Source organism: Ictidomys tridecemlineatus (genome assembly GCF_052094955.1).
Source record: "Ictidomys tridecemlineatus isolate mIctTri1 chromosome 12 unlocalized genomic scaffold, mIctTri1.hap1 SUPER_12_unloc_6, whole genome shotgun sequence".
NCBI lineage: Eukaryota > Metazoa > Chordata > Mammalia > Rodentia > Sciuridae > Ictidomys > Ictidomys tridecemlineatus.
The window spans coordinates 597,281-616,362 of NW_027520964.1; the positions used below are offsets into that span (position 1 = coordinate 597,281).

At 58.3% G+C, this 19,082-nt stretch overlaps 1 protein-coding gene and 1 long non-coding RNA gene across 17 annotated transcripts in view; both read right to left on the reverse strand.

Moving 5' to 3' along the window:
- Positions 1–14,062: 14,062 nt before the first annotated feature.
- Positions 14,063–17,349, reverse strand: LOC144372350 (uncharacterized). Its single transcript, XR_013432365.1, has 3 exons — positions 17,035–17,349; positions 15,513–15,952; positions 14,063–14,162 (listed from the first exon to the last, which is right to left on the reverse strand). It is a non-coding gene; the product is annotated as an uncharacterized LOC144372350 (long non-coding RNA).
- A 147-nt stretch (positions 17,350–17,496) lies between these two features.
- Positions 17,497–19,082, reverse strand: part of LOC144372348 (mitotic spindle assembly checkpoint protein MAD1-like) — a 270,820-nt gene continuing 269,234 nt past the window's right edge. For 6 of the 16 annotated variants that reach the window (XM_078035749.1, XM_078035751.1, XM_078035750.1 and 3 more), the window contains one exon: positions 17,513–17,651. Coding sequence is in view for 4 of the 16 variants with exons in the window: in XM_078035747.1 (XP_077891873.1) it covers positions 17,638–17,651 (14 nt within the window). In the remaining 12 variants the exon portion in view is untranslated. Of the gene's footprint in view, positions 17,652–19,082 lie in introns of all 16 variants that reach the window. The other 10 variants (XM_078035743.1, XM_078035745.1, XM_078035744.1 and 7 more) reach the window with 5 other exon arrangements.

Below are 19,082 nucleotides of genomic sequence, written 5' to 3' on the forward strand. Positions count from 1 at the left end.
TCAGGAGGCTGATGCAGGAGGATCGAAAGTTCAAAGCCAGCCTCAGCAACTTAGCGAGGCCCTAAGCAGCTCAGCAAGACCTTGTCTGTAAATAGAATTTTAAAAAGGGTTATGGATGCCACTCCATGGCTAAGCATACCTGGCATCAACTCCCAGTATCATATGTATATGTATATGATGGGAATTGAATGAATACACACACACACACAGTCACACACACACTCACATTTATATATATATGGAAACCTGCTGTTCGGGTCCCCTCTCACCCTGCGAGAGTCTTGCTCCTATTTCTATTCTTAAATAAATCTTACTCCTTTAACTCTTGCAAAAAAAAATGGTAAATGTACAAAATAGAGTATGATTCAGCCACAAAGAATGAAATCCTGTCATTTTTTCAGAAAAACGGATAGGACTGGAGGAAGTCATATTAAGAAAAATTAACCTGAAACAGACAAATATCACATATTTTCTCTCATAAGTGGGGAAAACGACAGGAAAATAGAAGAGAGAGTCTTGGGGAAGAGCGAGGGGACGGGAGGGGGTGAGAGGGCTGGAGGGAGGGTCATATACAGCTGTGGAAGCCACTGATTTGTGCAATCAATATGGCTGAATAATTGTAAGAAAAATAAGTGTCTGTAAGGGAAAATGCTACTGTGTTTATTTATATTTAAAATCGGATTCACACTGAATCTAATTAAAACTGATTTGTATGGAGAGTTAAATCTTGATAGAAAAATTGTGTGAGAATCGTCGGCTCTAGATATACTAAAGGTTATATTTTGAAATAAAATATCAGAAACAATGTTGTCACAGTGCCAGTAACAGTTGTACCACTAGGAAAATCCATCCTAAAATGAAAAATTATCAGAAATCATTGTGAACTTCTGACTGATGGTGCTTTTTGTTTTATCAGCTAAAATTTTAAATTTAAATTTAAATTTAAAGAAAAGTGAGCCAGAAAAATCTTAGAATTGAGATCACGTATCTAATATGTTGTGTAAGATCATGACCAAATAGTATTCTGCAGTCTTCAAAAATATGTCAGTATCAGGCATCATTATTACCCCAGTATGTCATATATGCAATGAAATATTTTAAAAAAGAAAAACTGAAGGATATTTGTTTTGTGAAGATGTTTTCTTAACTTATTTTTTTAAGTCAGACAAATTTAGTTATTTCATATAGAACAGCAATTTCTTATGCAAAGTATTTTATTATATGATCGGTAACAAGTGTGTGAATAAACTTTTTAAAATGAATTCTGTGAAGAGGCATCTCAAGGGACTGAGGCCAGCTGCGCAGTCTGAGGGAAGAGTCCTCCGTGGCCACCTTGCTTCACAGGCCAGCTACAAAGCAGGGGTCCCTGGGCACCCTTACTGCAGACCCCTGGCTGAAGATGTGAAAGTGTCCCCAAAAGCACTATCATGTAACTCCCCAGAACACTCAAAGCACAGGACAGCAACGCCTGCATTTAGGGTTTTGTGACAGCAAAAAATACCGTCTAGAAGCACTTGGGGGAGAGGTGGTGGAGAGGGAGGGTGGGAGAGTGCCCAGTGCGAAGCCCTGTGTCCCCTGGCCTTCTCGCCCCAGTACCAAGGTGTGACCCTCCACACCAGTGCCACCCATCGGGGAAGCCTGCCTGAGCATCACAGAGTTCCCGAGCACTCAATGGGCTGGTCACCAGCCACGTGGCCACTCTGACTCCTGCCGTTCCCCTCCAGGAAGTCAGCTGAAGCCCCTGTCCCCTACCCCCAGCCTCCATCCTGGTATTTCTGGCCTGACCAGTGGCCTTCCTGAGTCTTTTCATCAGCATGGAGTAGCCAGGGGCCTGCCACAGGTCAGGCTGTCAGCACAGGACATGACAAGGGGCCGAGGCCACTTCCCAGGACTAGGACAACGGGCAGACCTGTGTTCAGGTGGGTCGCAGTCTTCGCGACACTGTGACCTCAGCTTGCGATCCCCGTGTGAAGGGTGCGTGTGTTCTGGACACCTAAGGAGACGCGTGGGAGAATTTGTGGCAGAGTTATTGGACATCATGGAGGTGTGGACATGGGTGACCACACACGGCTGCCCGAGACATTCTGTCTCCAACAGTCTCCTTCGACAGAGAGCTACCCCCGCAGCGTTGGGCCTCTCAGTCCCGGTGAGTGGCAGCCGCAGGCTGCAGGGAGGGGCGAGCCTCGTGACGACCCCTTCCCTTCAGAATCCAGGGTCGGTTATCAAACATTGCTCCAGATGAGAGCTCCTCCTCCCCAGCCTTGTGCAGGAACCTGAAGACTCGCAAATCCATTTTTAAATATTCAAAAGGCGCTGTTATCTACCTAAGTAGATGGGCTGAAGCGCCAGGAGCCGTTGCTGAACAATCAAAACTCGCTCAGCGGGGGTTACAGGTTGAATTGTGCCCCCCCCCAATTCTTAGGCTGAGTTCCCGACCCCCAGGCCCTGCTGGGTGTAGGGTCATGTAGAGGAGATTAGTTTAGGCGAGGTCATGTGGACTAGGGTGGCCCCCACCAGTCCGCCTGGAGCCCTTATCAGAAGAGGAGACCAGGACCCAGGCTTACGGAGGGACGGCCCTGGGGTTCAGGGTGAGCACCTGTCTGTGGCTGAGGAGAGAGGCCCAGGGATGAAGCACCCCCCACATCCTGGACTTGGCCTCCAGGTGGTAGGAAGCAAACGGTACTGCCCAGGCCGCCCCCCAGTGTGCCAGGGCAGTGGGGTCAGGGGCACTGGCCTCGGGTGGAGGGAAAACACGTCCCACAAACACACCGCGCCCTGTTGGCACGAACCTGACTTCTCCCAGAGAGATTGGCAGAAAGAGCACTGAGCCCCCATCCAGGGTGAGCCCCCAGAGGCCCTGGCCCGACCCTCTCTGCTCCACCTGTTGATTTAGGAGATGGGGCATCACTCACCTGAGTTCTGCCCGCAGCCTCATCTTGGCATTTTGACCAATGCCAACTCCGGGGTGTACCTGGGCAGCCCACCCCACCCCAAGTCCTGGAGGCCATGATGAAATCACTACACCCAGCCCAGGGACCACCCAGAGAAGAGGGTTCTGAAAAGTGGGAAAAGAGAGGAATTGACCATCCGTCACTTGGAGAATCAGGCACCGAGGCGATCGCGTACATTCCAAGGATCATTGTTTCAACTGACCATGTGTTTTCAGCCCTCAAACAGGGAGGCCGGAGAGGCCAGCAGGGAGACCGGGCAGCCCGGCCTGATGGGTGGCACCCCACAGTGTCTCTGACTACAGAAGCAGCGCGCAGGCTCACAGGAGACGGGCGGGTGCTGGGAAGTCCATCCACCCTCACGGAGATGAGCTTAGGGCACTAGTGCAGGACGGTGAGCTGGTGAGCTGGTGAGCTAGACGTGCTGTGGAGAGGTCTCTCTGCCAGGAAGAGGAGGAAGGAGCCGGTTGACGGAATCAGCTTCTCATTTCTGCCCTTGGTTTAAGGGACACTGCTCTGACCCTGTTCCTATCCAAAGCTTGGTTCGCCTCTAGGTTCATGTCAGCGGGAGAGATCCCCAGAAGGGGAGTCACCAATCTCAGGCCAGTCGCTCAGCGGGAAGACTGCCCTGCTCCCGGAGAGCAGCAGTGCCCAGGAGGGCCCCCCACTGACCCAGGCTAGAGCAAGGTAACAGTAGACCGGAGAGTTTCCCACTCGTCTCTGAAAGTAGTCACACCTGGGCGGCTGCCAAGGGCCGGAGCTGGGGATCGGCTCAGGATGCCTCCAGTCCTCGTCTGCACCTCTGGAGGTCATCTGAAGGGTCTGTGCACTTGACAGCCCATTCACTGGCCTGTGCTGGCCCTTCAGCTGCAGCCTGGTCAGTGCCCACCTGGACCCAGCCCTGGGAAGAGACCCCTCGGCCCCCGTGCTGTCCAGAGCTGTGTGTAAGCGTGATCTGGGCGAACAGAAACGCGTTTCCTCTCTCCACTGGCTCCTCTCCTCTCTGCCAGGAGACAGACTTCGATCTCCGGAGGCAAATGCATTTGGCTCCTGAGTAAAGACGGGAGATTCCAGGTGTTTCCAGGCATGCGGGCACCCCCGACAATGGCCCCATTCGCTGCCGTTGCGGCCTCTTGCCTGGCTCCACGTCCTTGGTCACACATGGTGGGGATCGAGTCTCTCTGCTCTTTGTCCAACAGCAGGGCTCTGCTGAGCTTCCAGAAACCAGCCCTGGTTGTGAGACTCAAAAGAGGCTGGGCACAGGGGACGGTCAGCCTGGCCAGAGCTCCAGGTGCTTTCAAAGAAGCAGGTTTTCCTCCAGGAGGCCACCGTCCATTAGAAGGAAAGATGGGCAGGTGTCATTCATATAGCCAGGGGCACGGCCAGCTCAGTGGTCTCCTGGGGCAGCCTCCAGGGACACCACTATGTCCACACGGCTTCTCATGCCCATGATTTTAGGCCAGGATAAAACATAGTGTCTGAGACAGACCTGGGCCTTGTGTGACCTGGATTTATGTTTCAGCCCTGCCACTTGCTGCAGTGTGACCTCACGGTGTCCTTGAGCATATGAACTCACAGCTTCCCATCAGGTTGAGGGACAAATGAGACGCATAGCCCACAGATGTCTCCAGTGGCCCCGCCACACACAGCCCTTGGTCCACCAGATCCCACTCACTGAGGACCTCACCCACTGGGGACCTCCTCTGGACTGGGCCCTGTTCTAGGTGCTGTGGTCACTGCAGTGAATAAGAGACCAACATCCCTCCAGCAGTGGTCAGCAGCACCCATCATTCCTCAGGTCAAAGGCCTGAGGATCATCTGCTGTCCCTTCGTCCTGGCACCAGGGCTGACTAGTCATTTGGGGAACATTAGGTAAGACCTGCAGACAATTTTTGTTGTCATAACTGGGGAGGAAAGGATGCTACTGGTTGGGAATGGGTAGATGCCAGGGTTTCTAGACAGCCCACAGGGCACAGGACAGACCCCCACAACAGAGATCCAGCCCCGAGTGTGGACAGTGCCGAGGTTGAGAGCCCTGCCTACTCCAGACCATCAACACAACCACAGGTCACCTCCAGCATGTACCCCAGCCCCACAACTCATCCCCAAACCATAGTCACCACCATCATTACTGTCACCACTGTCACTATCACCATCGTCATCATCACCAACATCACTGTCACCACCATCATCATTACCACCACCACCATTATCATCACTGTCACCACCATCATCATTACCACCACCACCATCATCATCACTGTCACCACCATCATCATTACCACCACCACCATCATCATCACTGTCACCACCAGCATCACCACCATCATCTTATCACCATAAACATCACCACCATCATCACTGTCAGCATCGTCAGCATCACCATCATCACCATCACCACCATCATCATCACTGTCACCACCATCATCATCACTGTCATCATCAACATCACCATCACTATCATCACCATCATTGCCATCAATGTCACCACCATCATCACTGTCACCACCATCATCATCACCACCATCACCACAACCATCATTACCACTACCACCATCATCATTACTGTCACCACCAGCATCACCATCATCACCATTATCACCATAAACATCACCGCCATCATCAGTGTCACCACCGTCATCATCACCATCACCACCATCATCATCACTGTCACCACCAGCATCATCACTGTCACTACCAGCATTACCATCATCACCTTACCACCATAAACATCACCACCATCATCACTGTCACCATCACCACCATCACCACCATCATCATCACCACCATCACCAGCATCATCACTGTCACCACCAGCATTACCATCATCACCTTACCACCATAAACATCACCGCCATCATCAGTGTCACCACCGTCATCATCACCATCACCACCATCATCATCACTGTCACCACCAGCATCATCACTGTCACCACCAGCATCACCATCATCACCTTATCACCATAAACATCACCACCATCATCACTGTCACCATCACCACCAGCATCATCACTGTCACCACCAGCATCACCATAAACATCCCACCATCACCACCATGTCTCAAGGGGTGACCCTGCCCCAGACCCTGGGCTGGGTACTGCTTGAGTCAGCTTTTTTGCTGCTGGGACTAGGAGACCCGACCAGCCCAGCTGCAGAGGAGGAACAGTTCATTTGAGGGGTCATGGTTTCCGCGACCTCAATCCACGGATAGCAGGCTCCATTCCTCGGGGCTCCAGGTGAGGCTGCACATCATGGCAGAAGAGTGTGGTGGAGAGGAGTGGCTCCCGTGGTGACCAGGACACAAGCAGAGAGGGGACCCACTCACCAGATAAAAGTCAGACACCCCCCAGCCGCAGCCCAGTGCCCGCCTCCTCCAGCCACACCTGCCAGCCTTCGGCGACCACTCAGCTCATCCCTGTCGGGGATGAGGTCACCGACTGGGGCAAGGCTCCCACAGCCCAGTGACGTCTCCTGAACCTTCTTGCATTGTGTCACCCGTGAGCTTGGGAGGACACCTCAGATCCAAACCATAACAGGTGCTTTCCACACATCCCCCCATCGCATGTAACTCCCCCATTCCCAGCCACACACACACACACGCACGCACACGCACACACATGCACACGCACACACGCACGCACACACGCACGCACACACACGCACACACGCACGCACACGCACACACACGCACCCCTCTGTGAGGAAGACATTGCTGCCCTGACTGCACAACCCACGTCCCACCAGCTCTGAGTGAACCTGCCTAAACTCTGCAATAGGCTTCCTGGCCTTCAGAGGACCTGTGGGACCTGAGGGTGAGTCACTGGCCTCCTGTCCCCCAGCTTCCCCCCGTACGTGGGGACATAATGGCACCAGCTTCGCTGATTCGGAAGGACCCCATGAGTGGGCCCATGAAGCAACTGGAGTAGAACCCGGCAGAGTGAGTCCTGGACACGGGTCAGCCAGGCCCTGGGCTGGTTTTAACGAGGACACTGAGGCCTTGGGGGTGAGCACCTCCCTCCAGGTCCTCTGGGAAGGGCTCGTCCCCCGCCCACCACTGCACAAGGCGCGGCTGCCCTCAGGACAGGAGACGCTCGTCTTCCGAATGACCAAGACCTGGCTCCCGGCTCTTGTTCCAGGCGACCTCAGAGAGGAGGATGTCCTTCTGGTTTCTGTCCATGTTCTAGAAGCGGCAGACGCCCTACGCGAGGCTCCTGTGATCCCCACGGCTTGGCCTTTCGGGAACCCCATTCTCCTCTCCAGCCTGCCGAGGCCATGTCCAGGAAATGTGAGACTTCTCGCCACCCCTCCCCGCCCGCCTCCCGGCCAGTATCCTAAACGCCCCCCGGCCAGCTTGCTGCTTGCCCAGCGAGTGTGGTCTACGCGGTCTATGAGACCAGCCTTCCAAGAGCAGCCACCGAGGCTCTGGTGGCATTTGCTCCTCTGTAAATCAGCCTGTCTGCAGGCTGGGAAGTGCTCTGAAGTAGTTCAGATTAAACTTCTGATTACCGTGGAGAGGCAGTGCAGCCAGGGCCTGGGCGGCCGAGGGACACAGAGAGAGAGAAAGCCATTATCCCCCATCGAGGGGATCCCCGGCCCTGAGGAGGGAGGGAGCCCGAAGTCTGTCCTCCACCCTGGAGGCAGGGGCTGGCCTCGGAGGTGCTCAGAAACCTCCGGCACAGAGCCCTGGGAACCGGCTGCAGGGAGACAGACTCCCGCCTCCCATGGCCCTCCCACGGCCCTCCCACCCCCCAGAGCCCAGCATGGGCCGTCTCACCACGCTGGCCCTGGACCGCTCTTCCCTCCTCCCCCACATGCCTGTGGCCCTCAGCTGTGGCAGAGCCGCCCCCTCAGGAACCCTTCCCTGGACGTGGCAGCCAAGCGGCCACCTCTATATGGGCCTTTGTGTCCACTCACATCCTCCCGGGGATCACCCTGCTGGTTCCCTGGGTCATGCCATGCCTGTGTCCTGGACACAGCTCTGGGCATCTGGGGTCCCTGGAACACCCCAAAGAACCCCAGGAGAACAGCTGAGTCCTTGGTGCCTTCAAGCCCAGAGGTGGGGAGGCCAGAGCACTCCCTGGCCCTTTGGAGAAGCCCCAGGGACACAGCCATCCTCGGGGACTAAGCAGGAGGAGGAATGTGATGTCCCAGAATCTCAGGGACAGACAGGTGGGTCCTGCCCACCGCCCAGCTCTCGTCTTTCTCTCCTGCTTTGGGTCCTCCTCGCCCGGCGTGGGGTGATGGCCGCTCCCACCTGGATTCTTGGAATGGTCCCTGGTTTATTCTTAAATTCTTCCACAGGGCAAAGCCAGACACGTTTGCCAAAACTGACCCTGAAGCTGGCACCAGCTGGGCAGGGCCTCGTACTGTGGGTCACCCTGTGGGCCGTCCCAGCAGGCCCTGAGTTGAGAACTGCTGGCCACTTGTACCTGGGAGGGGACGGAACCCGCTGGGCCCTCCTCTTATCTGTCTGTGTGCCAGCCCCTGGCCAGCACCTGGCCACATGTCCCAAGGAGAAAGCTGCTAGAACCTCACTTTACAAAGTCCTCAGCCTGAGCCGCACTGGCCAAGCGGCCCTCCTGGCCTGGGCAGGCGCAGATGGTTCCAGAACTCAATCTGCAGAAACCAGACTTTGAAGCCCCCAGCTACGTCCAGCGCAGCATCAGCGTGGAGCAGAACCCAGAGCTGGACAGCAACGCCTGCCCTGCCCAGGGCCTCTGTCAACAGGGCGTGTGGCAAGAGGCATCCCTAGCTGAGGGGAAGCCATGTCCCATGGAGAACTGGCGTCATCTTCCAGACCTGTCACCTGACGGTGCCATATGGCGGGGGGAGGGGACGCTCCTTCTGCCAGTGGTGCTCCAGGTGACTCCTGTGCTTGGAAAAGATGAGCAGGGCTCCCAGAGTGTCCCAGACACAGCTGCCCACGCTGGCCAGTAGCCTAGAGACCGCAGATGGCCTCAGCAGCCACTGGAGGTGGGGACAGGGACACGTGGGCCATGGAGCCCCTCTCCCTCACCAAGGGCAGCTTCCGCTGTGTCCTGTCATTCACCTTGAACTAAAGGCCGTGACGGGGGAAGCCCAGAGCGGCCCGTCCTGCATTTCCTGACGTCCTGCGGGCTCCCGGCTGGCTGAGGATGGAACCCTCCCAGGTGTCCCTGTGAGTTTCCAGGGCCACAGAAACCAGTGCCACAGACCAGGGGCTTGACCTCAGGAACTTCTCCTGTCCTAGCCTGGAGGGCAGAGGTCCAAGGCCAAGATGCAGGGGGAGGTCCATCTGGGGCCATAGTGGCCTGGTCCCTGACAGTGGCCATGGCTGAAGTCCTTCTCCCCCAGTCGTCTGTGTCCAAATGTCCCTTTGTATTGGCACTTTTTCATGTGGGAGGAGGGCCACCCTCATGGGCCTGATGAGTTTCCCACAGAGGGGACTGGCTGACCTCTGTATGGTGTCCCCAGTAGGTCAGAGTCACAGGGACTTCCAGATGCGGAATCCCCGGGGGACACTGTCTCTTAGGGTCTGATCTGGAACCGCTTGGTCCCCAGTGTGGTGCTGCTGGAGGCCAGAACCTTCAGGGGGGACCTGGTGGGAGGAAGAAGGTCACAGGGGTCATGGGGCCCCAGCCTTGGCTAACACCGTCCAGCCACAGCACAGCCCGTGGGACGCCCAGCGGATGCCCCCAGAGCAGCTCAGAGGAGGGAGCTATCCCAGGACCTGGAGATCGGGACAGGCCAGCTGATGGGCTGGCGGGAGGGGCCAGGAGATACCCCCATTCCCCAGTGGCCAGGGAGCTGCATCCCAGAGTCCAGAATGCGTCCTGACCAGAGCCGCCCTGGACGGACCTGTGAGGTCAGTTCCCCTCTCAGGGCCACAAGCCACCCTCACGATGCTCACGGGGATCCAGCTTCCGTGACCCGGTGTTTGTCTGTCACACACAGATGCAAAATGAGCCCAGTGGAAAGATCCCCGGTGGTTAGACGGCAGCACCTGACGCTGTGCACTCCTTCACTGATCCAAGAAGTATTCTGAGACCCTACTGCGTGCAGCCTAGCTCTGAGGGCTGAGAATGCTCATGATTTTAGGTCCTGGGAGCCCCCGATGTCCAGCACAAACAGCAGAGGCTGCACAGGGACAGCTTTACTTCTGCTGCCCAGGTTGTTTGGCAGCCTTGCTGCATGAAGTCCCAGGGGTGACCCTCCTTGCCTGCTGCTGCTCTGCTCGCCACAGTCTTGTCTCCCAAGAGAGCCCTGTGGTTCAAGATGGCTGCTCTAGCTCGAGCCATTTCAGCTGCATCTAAGCCAGCATGAAGAAGGCACAAAGGAAGAATGTGTGCCTCTCCCTTAGAGTCACTTCCCAGGAGGTTCCACCCACATGCACTAATGTTCCACAGGCTCTAACACAGCCCTGGGGCCACATCAGCTGCAAGGGGAGCTGGCACCCATGTCACCCCCTAACTAAGCAAAACCCCACGGGAGCAGGGCCAGCTCACATGGCCAGAGGGCAGCTCTCCACAGCCTGAGAGACACCCAGGCTCACAAGCCCCCACCCATGCTTGTTCCGAAGCATGGCAGGGTCCAAGTCCAGAGCTCACAGTGTCACCGCCCCATGACGAGAAAGGCGGGACAGGCGGTCACCTCCGTTCAGACCTCTCTCCTGTCCCGTCCTGTGATGTTAGGGGCAGCTGAAATGCCTCTCCAGGCCCTCTCCAGAGCCTCCTCTGAAACCTGCCCCTCCCAGCGTCACTCAGGGCTTGTCCTGGCCAAAGCAGCACAGAGCCCCATCAGCGTCCTGGGGCTGCTGCACCACATCACACCAACCTGTCGCCTTTGGACGGCACAGAGCCCTCCTCTGGTGCCTGGAGGCCGGAAGTCTGAAATCAAGGTGTCACAGGGCCATGCTCCCTCCAGACACTCCAGGGACGCGTCCCCTGCTTCTTCCAGCTCCTGGGGGTCCAGGCCTGGCGTAGCCTGTGGCCACCTCACTCTGTCTCCACCTCCATCTTCTTGGCCTCTCCTCTGTGTCTGTGTCCCTTCTGTCTCTTAAGGACATCCGCCATCCACTGTGCCCTCTGCTCACTTCCACCCAGACTCGGTTCTGCAGGGGAAGCAGGGGTGGAGACTCGGGGGAGCCGGAGGGACCCCCCACAGCAGGGCACATGGTGGTCTGAGCCGAGAGCAATGGAGAGCTCGCAGGAGCTGGGACACAGCTCTGACGAGGCCAGCCGGGGGCCGGCTAAGGCCCTGACGAACACAGTTATGAGAAAGTTCTAGATGAGCCCAAACTGGGATTAAGCAGGAGGGGTCAGCTTGTCTCTGAGGGGCCCCGGGAGGAGCCACAGCCCATCCAGGCACTGCCCAGAGCCCTTCTAAGCCGTGGCTACCAGCCCAGGTCATGTCCAGGGCCCTGACTCTGATGTGTCCCCATGACCTTGTGGCGTTGGCAGGAAGAGCCCGCACACCTGGTCCAGGTGTGTCTAGAACAGGTGAGGAGAGTCCCGTCACTCGATCCCTGCAGGAGCGCTCTGACCCAGGGCTTGGACAGGGCAGGCCTGGGAGCCTGCATTGCTCCCCAGTCCCTGAGAGAACCAAGCCGCTGGGCCCCAGAACGACACCAGGAGAGGACTGCGGAGGGCAGTGAGCACGCAGAGCCTGCTGGGAAGGTGCTGGGCTCGCCCTCTGGCCCCGGCCCTGGGCCGCAGGGTCGGAGGGCAGCCGGGTTCCAGGGCCCTCCACCGCCCACCCTTGTCCAGCGCCCACCAGAGGCCCCGGGCCTGAGTCTCCTGGGTGGACCTTGCCCTGTCGGTCCTCCAACCCATATGGAGTCGTCCCTCCAGGTTGCCAGGAAGACCCTCAGACTGGAGCAGGGGTGCAGGAACCTCCTCCAAGCCCCGCGGTTGTCCTGGGCAGGCACCTCCCGCCCCGCGTGCTGACTGACGGCCCCATGTGTTTTCTTTACAGTGGGGCCGTGTCCAACCACCAAGTACAGAGTGCTATTTCAATGATAATCACAGGCTCCCGAGCCTGCGCAAGCTCCACTATCAGCGGGTGCCTGGGCCACCTGGCAGGGGAGGACGCGGCCCCCCACCTTGGGGCACCTCACAGGGCATCCCTGCAAAACAGACTGTGACTCTGTAGGCCCACCCGATCCTCACGGACAGTCGACTCAAAGCCCTGCCTGTGACGCGTGGCAGTGGGGGACTCGCAGCCGACGATCCAACAGCTCCCCGCAGCCTGTGTGCCAAGCCAAGCTGGTGGCCAGGGTGGATGGCCGGGGCCCGCCTGCACCTCCCTGCGTCTCCTCAGCCTCAAAGCAGATGAGAAAACAGCCTGCAGACTGTGCGCAGGACCCAGCGAGGTCCAAGGAGACGAAGAGCCCGACAGCAGTACCCAAAGCACAGGGCAGGGTCCTCCGGTGGCTGTGACCAGCCAGGTGGCCCTGTCAGTGCCTGCACTGGACGGGTGGGGGGTCTGAAAACAGCGAAGCTCCACCCTACATCCTGGGGGGCCTCTGACGTCCAGGGCCAGCAGGGATGGCTCCCCTGACAGCTCTGGGCAGGACCCTTCCCGCCCTGTCCATGGGCCTCACTGCAGCCCCTGCCCTCGTCTCTATACCGCCTTCTCCCTCTGCGCCCCTTCCTCTCTCTTAAAGGGGCACCAGTCGCTGGATTAGGGCCCCTCTCATCCAGTGTGACCCCCCTTCCTAAGGACGTTTGCAAAGACACAGAGTAGCTAGCAAACTCAGGTGTCCAAGAAACGCCTCCAGAGTCCTCCTCCAGGTCCCGGCAGTGATGCTGGGCAGGCAGAGGTGGTGGCTGCCATGGTGCGTGGAATGGGGCTTTCTGTTACTTGCCAGCCTCCCGGTGTCACCTGGGCGCAGGTTTGAGAGCCTCTATCCAGGCCATCTCAACAGCTCATGGCCAGGTTTCTGACTCCTTTGTCACCTAAAAGCATAGCTCTGCTCTTCCCCTGCTCCATCACTTCCCACAGCTCCCTACTGCCTGTACCAGCCACTAGCATTAGCTCTCCCTGCTTCTCTGGACACCGTCCACTCCCACCAGGTCCAAGCACACCTGTAGCAGCCCAGCTTGGCCTGTGGGGGCGGCTTGTGACTCCCCTTCTCCACTCATTCGTTGGCTTGGTCAGCTGACATTTAGGATGATTCACCACGCGTGTCCCAGGTGCTGTTCTAGGTGCTGGACACAGAGTAGCCAGTAAACCATCCCTGCCTCCCTGTCCTTGTGGAGTTCTGAGGAACCACCCACCCCTCCAGACCCACCGCTCTCAGCATCGGCCCCAAGGCCCTGGCCCACACTGGCTGCCCTGCTGAGGCCCACCTCCCCTAATCTGTCCAGCACCCACACACACCTGGACCCCAGTTCCAGCCAGGGCCTTGGTCCTGCTCACCTCTGACCCCAGATGCTTAAACTCTCCTGAGACTGGAGGAAGTTGATCAACGTGTCCAAGGGAGCACTTGGTGGCTGGCCCAGACTGTACCCCAGCTGAGGGGGCCCTGGAGAAAGAAACAGGACCCAAAAATGTCATGGACACGGAGAGAGAGGGTGCGACAGACTGAGAGGAGCCTCCTGTGGGAGAGGCCAGGGGCTGGCCGGTCGGCTCCTCCCGAGCCTGACCCAACCTGCTGCAGGGGGCTCCTGTGTGGAGCTCCCAACCTGGCCCCTCGGCCAGCACTGAGCCGTCCCTCCCCTTCCCTCCCATTCTCTTTCTCCCATTCTCTCCCTCCCTCCCTCCCTCCCCTTCCCTCCCTCCCTCCCTCCCTCCCTCTCCTTCCCTCCCTCCCTCCCTCCCTCCTCATCTCCTTGCTCTCTAGCTGCTCTCTGCTCTCCACACCCCTTGTCCTTCTCAAGAGCTGGCCAAGAGGACCCGAAGGACAGCTAAGTCACCTCCGGGTTCCGTGAGCCCCTCCCTGCTCTGCGCACTTGGGTCATTTCTGGGCAGATGAAGTATCCACAAGACTCAGACCCACAGGGAAGAGGCCCAGGGAAGAGGCCCTGCACAGGACAGAGGAGGCAGCGAGCAGAGCGACGCAGCTCCTCACCAAGAGCAGCAGGGACTGGCCACTGAAGCTGGGCAGGGCAGGAGGACCCTCCAGTGCCTGCAGTGGGAGCTGGCCCTGCACACCTGGACTCTGGACTTCTGGGCCTCTGAAAGAAGAGCCTTCTGTGGTTCAGAGTCCCCTGGTGTGGACGTTGGTTCCAGCAGCTGCAGGACACGAGCAGAATAAACCCTAAAATGCCAATCTCCCCCTGGCCCTTGTGCTCAGGCTCCTCCCGTTTTCATCACACACAAAATAAAGATCAAATCCTCAAGGCGCTGAGTCTCCAGGGCCCTGCGTGGCCGCCGTCCACAGCCCGGTCCCTCTCCCGCTGGCCCCAGCCATGGAGGCAGTGCTGACTCGGCCCCTCTGCTGGATGGCTCTCCCCTCCCCGCTGCCCACAAACTCCCCTTCAACTCTGTCCCTTTCTCTCTAACAGGGTTTCAGCTTGGAAAGACTTAAACACATGAAAGAGAACCCCCTGCCTCAGACCCCGCCCGGGACCCCAGTGCAGCACAGGGAGCCCGGAGGCCCTACGGCCAGCCTCTGCCCCCTCTGCCTCCTTCCTGCCCCTGTTTCCACCTCTCACTCTCCGCCTGCCTCTTCCCTCTGCCCCGTGGGGTGTCAGGAGTACTCAGCAAGTTTCACAAACAGCACCCTATCCTGCGACTACTCAGCAAGCTGCTTTGTTGTCAGGGTCTGACTGTGGCCCATCCACGTTGATAAACGTCCATGGGTCCATGTGTTTTCCCGGGCGGGCGCTGTCTCTCCTGTCTCTCGTGCCCCTCCCTATCCTCGCCCAGCCCCCAGCCCCCACCGTCTCCACTCCCCGCCTGCAGAGGTGCAGCCCAGCCTGGCACCCCGGCTCTCCCTAGACGGGGCTGCCAGGCTGCTCTTTGCGGGTCTCTAAGCAGGCGTGTGAATGTGCCTCTGGTCACCGTCCCAGGAGAGAGGCCAAGGGTGGCAGTAAGTGAGCGGTTTCAGTTTTACTGCCCATAATCCAGTTACTCTCCTGGGGGCTGCATCAACTCCACGCTCACAGTGGAGAGTCCGCCCGCCTTCCTGCCTCCGCTCGTCCAGCAAGTGCTTACTTAACTCCTACCAGCAGGAGATGACCCGCAGGTGCTGAGCAGCCCAGCACAGGACAGGCAGAGTGGACACCGGGCTGTCCTCCTGGACCACAGGCCCACAGCTGACCGGTTTGCCCTGGGGAGAGCAGGGCACAGCTCTGTGCCTCAGTGTCCCCATCTAAGGTATTTGATAAATTCTAAAACACACATGTAAGTAGAGATACCTGCACAGGTGTGCGTACACCTGCACAGGTACGAACACAGACGTGGACACTGGAACAGACACACAACCCAAGGAAGGTGCGAACACAGGTGCAGACACAGGTGACCCAGCACAGATACATACAGCCATGTAGATGTGGGCACGCGTGGCCCAGGTGGCCTTGAGCACACACAGGCCCTGTGTGAGTGGCCCCTGTGCCTCGGGTTCCCACCTACAGCACCCACCAGAAGCCCGAGGAGGAGGATCCCGCAAGATGGTGATGCAGGGCACGGGTCAGCGTCAAGGCAGCGCAGGGCCCACATGGCCGTCTCCCCAGGTCTAGGTCCTGCCAGCACAGACCAGCAGGAACTCACCGTGGTCAGCGTGGGCTTATGGCTCCTGGCAACAGAAGGATCACACACCGTGGGGAGCCCTGGGGCACGTCCCTGAGAGTCAGGAGAGCGCCTTCTAGATTTAAGGTCACATTAGGAGATCTGAGGGTTTGGGGGACGCAGGGCTTTGCTCTGGATTGGGTGCTGCCGGAGAGTGGGGGTAATTCGGTGTCTGCTGTCTTCATTGTTTGAATGTAGAAGGTTGGGACAGTGGGTGAGGGTGGAGCTTTGATTGGTGAAGAATGTGCTGTCACTCCTACTGGTCAGGCTGGGGCAACTGGTCCTTCTGTGACCTGTGTTCAAAGTGGTCATGGAGTGACCGTTTACACATTAGAGCAGGAGAACTCTGAGGCCCCTCCCTCCCATAGACCCTGCTGCTGTAGTCACTGGGGTCTCTAAAGGGTCCCCCACCCACTAAACAGGCTTCTGACTTGGATCCTTGCTCAGCGACCCTGTGGTCCCAGGGGTGGCTGGCCAGCCTCCCCCCCCCCAGCCTGCGTGTCCCCCCACGGGGCAGACCCTGTGGTCCCAGGGGTGGCTGGCCAGCCTCCCCCCCACCAGCCTGTGTGTCCCCCCACGGGGCAGACCCTGTGGTCCCAGGGGTGGCTGGCCAGCCTCTCCCTTCCCCAGCCTGTGTGTCTGGTCTTCCCAGAAATCCTCAACGGAGGAGGTTCCCAGCCTCCTCAAAATCCAGAGGACCTGGACTCAGGCAAGAGGGACGGACACTGGGAGGGCCTCCCTCCACTATGTCCACCCCGTGTGACAAACAGAGCAAACCACCAGCTCATGTGGCCGGCAATGGTGCCCACGTGGACAGGTGAACGTCTTTTAACTCAGTGATGGTAGTGGGCAGCGCAGTGTCCCACAAAATCATGTCCACCCAGATCCCAGGATGTGGCTTTATTTGAAAACAGGGTCTTTGTGGATGTCATCAAGCTGAGTCCATAAAGGATTTCGTGGCCCTTGGCCCAATGACTGGCATCCTCAGAAGAAGAAAGGACACAGAGACCCAGGAAAGCAGGCCACACAAGGACAGAAGCAGAGGAGGAGTGACATTCTTCAAGCCCAGGTCTCCAAGATGTCAGCAGCCACCTGAAACCCGGAGAGAGGCTGGGAAAGGGCTCGATCCTCCCTCCCAGCCTCGGCAGCACCACCCCAGCCCACACCGGGGCTTCAGGTCCTGAGAATGGGTTCTGCTGGTGTGAGCTGCCCAGTGCACGGGGACTTGACATGGCAGCTCAGGAAACCTGCATAGGGACCTTGGTGGCCGTTCCCCTGCCTACTCCCCATCTGTCCCGAGGGTGGAGGACAGGGACCCTTCCTGGCATGGCCAAGCCCCCTCGTCCCCGGGCTCTTGCTCAGGCACCCATCCTGCCTTGGCTAGGTGGCGGCTCCTGCTGCTTGGCCCATGGAGCCGCCCTTGGGTAATGACCGTCATCATGTGACTGTGGTGTTGCTGGCACTGGTGATCTGTCATTGTTAACGTTTATGAAGTGACTGGTCCGTCTGCAGCAAATGATAATAATAAAAAATAGGAATTGCTCCCCTCTGATGGCCACGACCCGCAGGGAACCAAGCGTCCTGGAAGGAAGAAGGGCCCCAATGCCCGGGTAGTGCCGGGACAGGACCAGCAGGTCACTAAAGACCCCAGGCTCCTCTTCTCAGCCCTAAGAGCCCTAAGTTGTTGGCTGATGCTGACCTCTAGCCGTTCCAGGGAGGCAGGAGAAGGTGGCCATCCATTGGCCATCAGTCAGTGCCCGTGACAAGCCCAGATGGGTCAGGCAGACCCAGAAGGAGGAAGGAGTTGAACTCAGACCTGTGTCTGCCTCAAGTAAGACCAGGGCTCGGGGCCAGATACTCATGACTTCTACGTGGGGTCCTGGAGCCAGGGAAGGGGTAGGGTGACCGCATCCCCCAAGGCAGGCACAGGGAAATCACAAGTGCACGTCACTCCTGGATGACCAGTCCACCGCCATCTTCACTGCCTCCATGCTATGAGAGAGTCAAAATGACCAGTGTCAACAGGGAGCCTCACCCACTGCTGTTGGGTGACAGAAGCCCTGTCCCCCCACCCCCCTGGGGACCCCTCACAGGATGCGCAAGTCTCCATATGGGTTTCAGAGGAGACCTGCACAGACTGCCCTTCTGGGAAGCAGCAGGTGGCCTCTGCAGCGCTCCACTATTGGGGTCAGGGCAGTGTCCCTCAGCTGTCCCTCATCTCAGGAAGCACCTCCTGCCAGCCCCTGAGGATTCAGAGGCCAGTCCCTGTCCCAAGCCAGCCCCCATCACAGCAGAGGCCATCCCCTGTCCCAGGCCAGCCCCCGTCACAGCAGAGGCCATCCCCTGTCCCAGGCCAGCCCCCATCACAGCGGAGACTCTGATGGAATCCACACAGACTGGATTTGGGCTGGAGTCAGTGGGTCAGGAGGAAACAGGGGGCTGGGGACAGGGCAGCTGAGGAAGCCAGGCCAAGGCCTGCAGGATGAACCGCCTAGGACCGTGCACACATTGGGTGGCTAATTCAAGGACATGTAGCCCTCAGTGTCTTTGATCAGGACCTAAAAGTTCCTTTGATGACCAGGTCCCTCCAGGGGCCAGGCCATGGGGACAAGCTTCTGTGATCACATTTGAGATCAAGATTCGGACAGCAGGTGCCGTTCCCGGTTTGACAGGTTCCAGTTGGATGGGGAGAGCCCCTGGCCCAACCCCTCAATCCGGCCAGCTGCTGTCCCAGTGTGGACCTCCCAGGGGGCCGCGCCTGGCTGAGGGAGGGCACACCTGGAGGTACAGCATAAACAGCGACCAGGCGGGGCCAGCAGCCTAGGACACACCTGCCGTGACACACCTGCCCAGGGAAACCATCTTTGCCTGGAAGGAGCAACTTGCTTCAGAGGACGATTGTAAGAGAGAAAGGGGCAACTTTGCAGTGGGAGGGGCCGTTGCCATGGGAGGGGCCATGCAAGAGGGAGGGGCCGTTGGGGAGGAGAGAAATCTGGGTGCCTGTGACCAAGTCCCTCTCTCAGGGGAAGGGGCGCTGCAAGGGGCCTGAGCAGGAAGAGGCCGTGACTGGAGGCTGGAGTGGGAGCTGCCCACACTGGCCACACCCCGAGGTGCAGTGCTGGCCCTTTGACACAGGCCACAGAGTCAGCCACCGGTCAACGGGGATGTACCCTGCAGGGGGGCTGCAGCCAGGCAGCTCCCACCCCAGGAGCAGTGCTCCAGGCCCGCACAGCTCAGCCTGGAGACAGCTGCCAGCCTGAAGGGGCAGGAGCAGCATCTATTTCAGAAACATTTTTCTGCCAAAGCATCACAGGATCCCCAGTGAGCTGCAGCTCCCCGACCTCGTCTCTGTGACAGCATCCACCCTCTGTGGCCACCTCCCCCCGGGGCCGCACCACAAGCAATTATCCCGGTCTCTGCTGC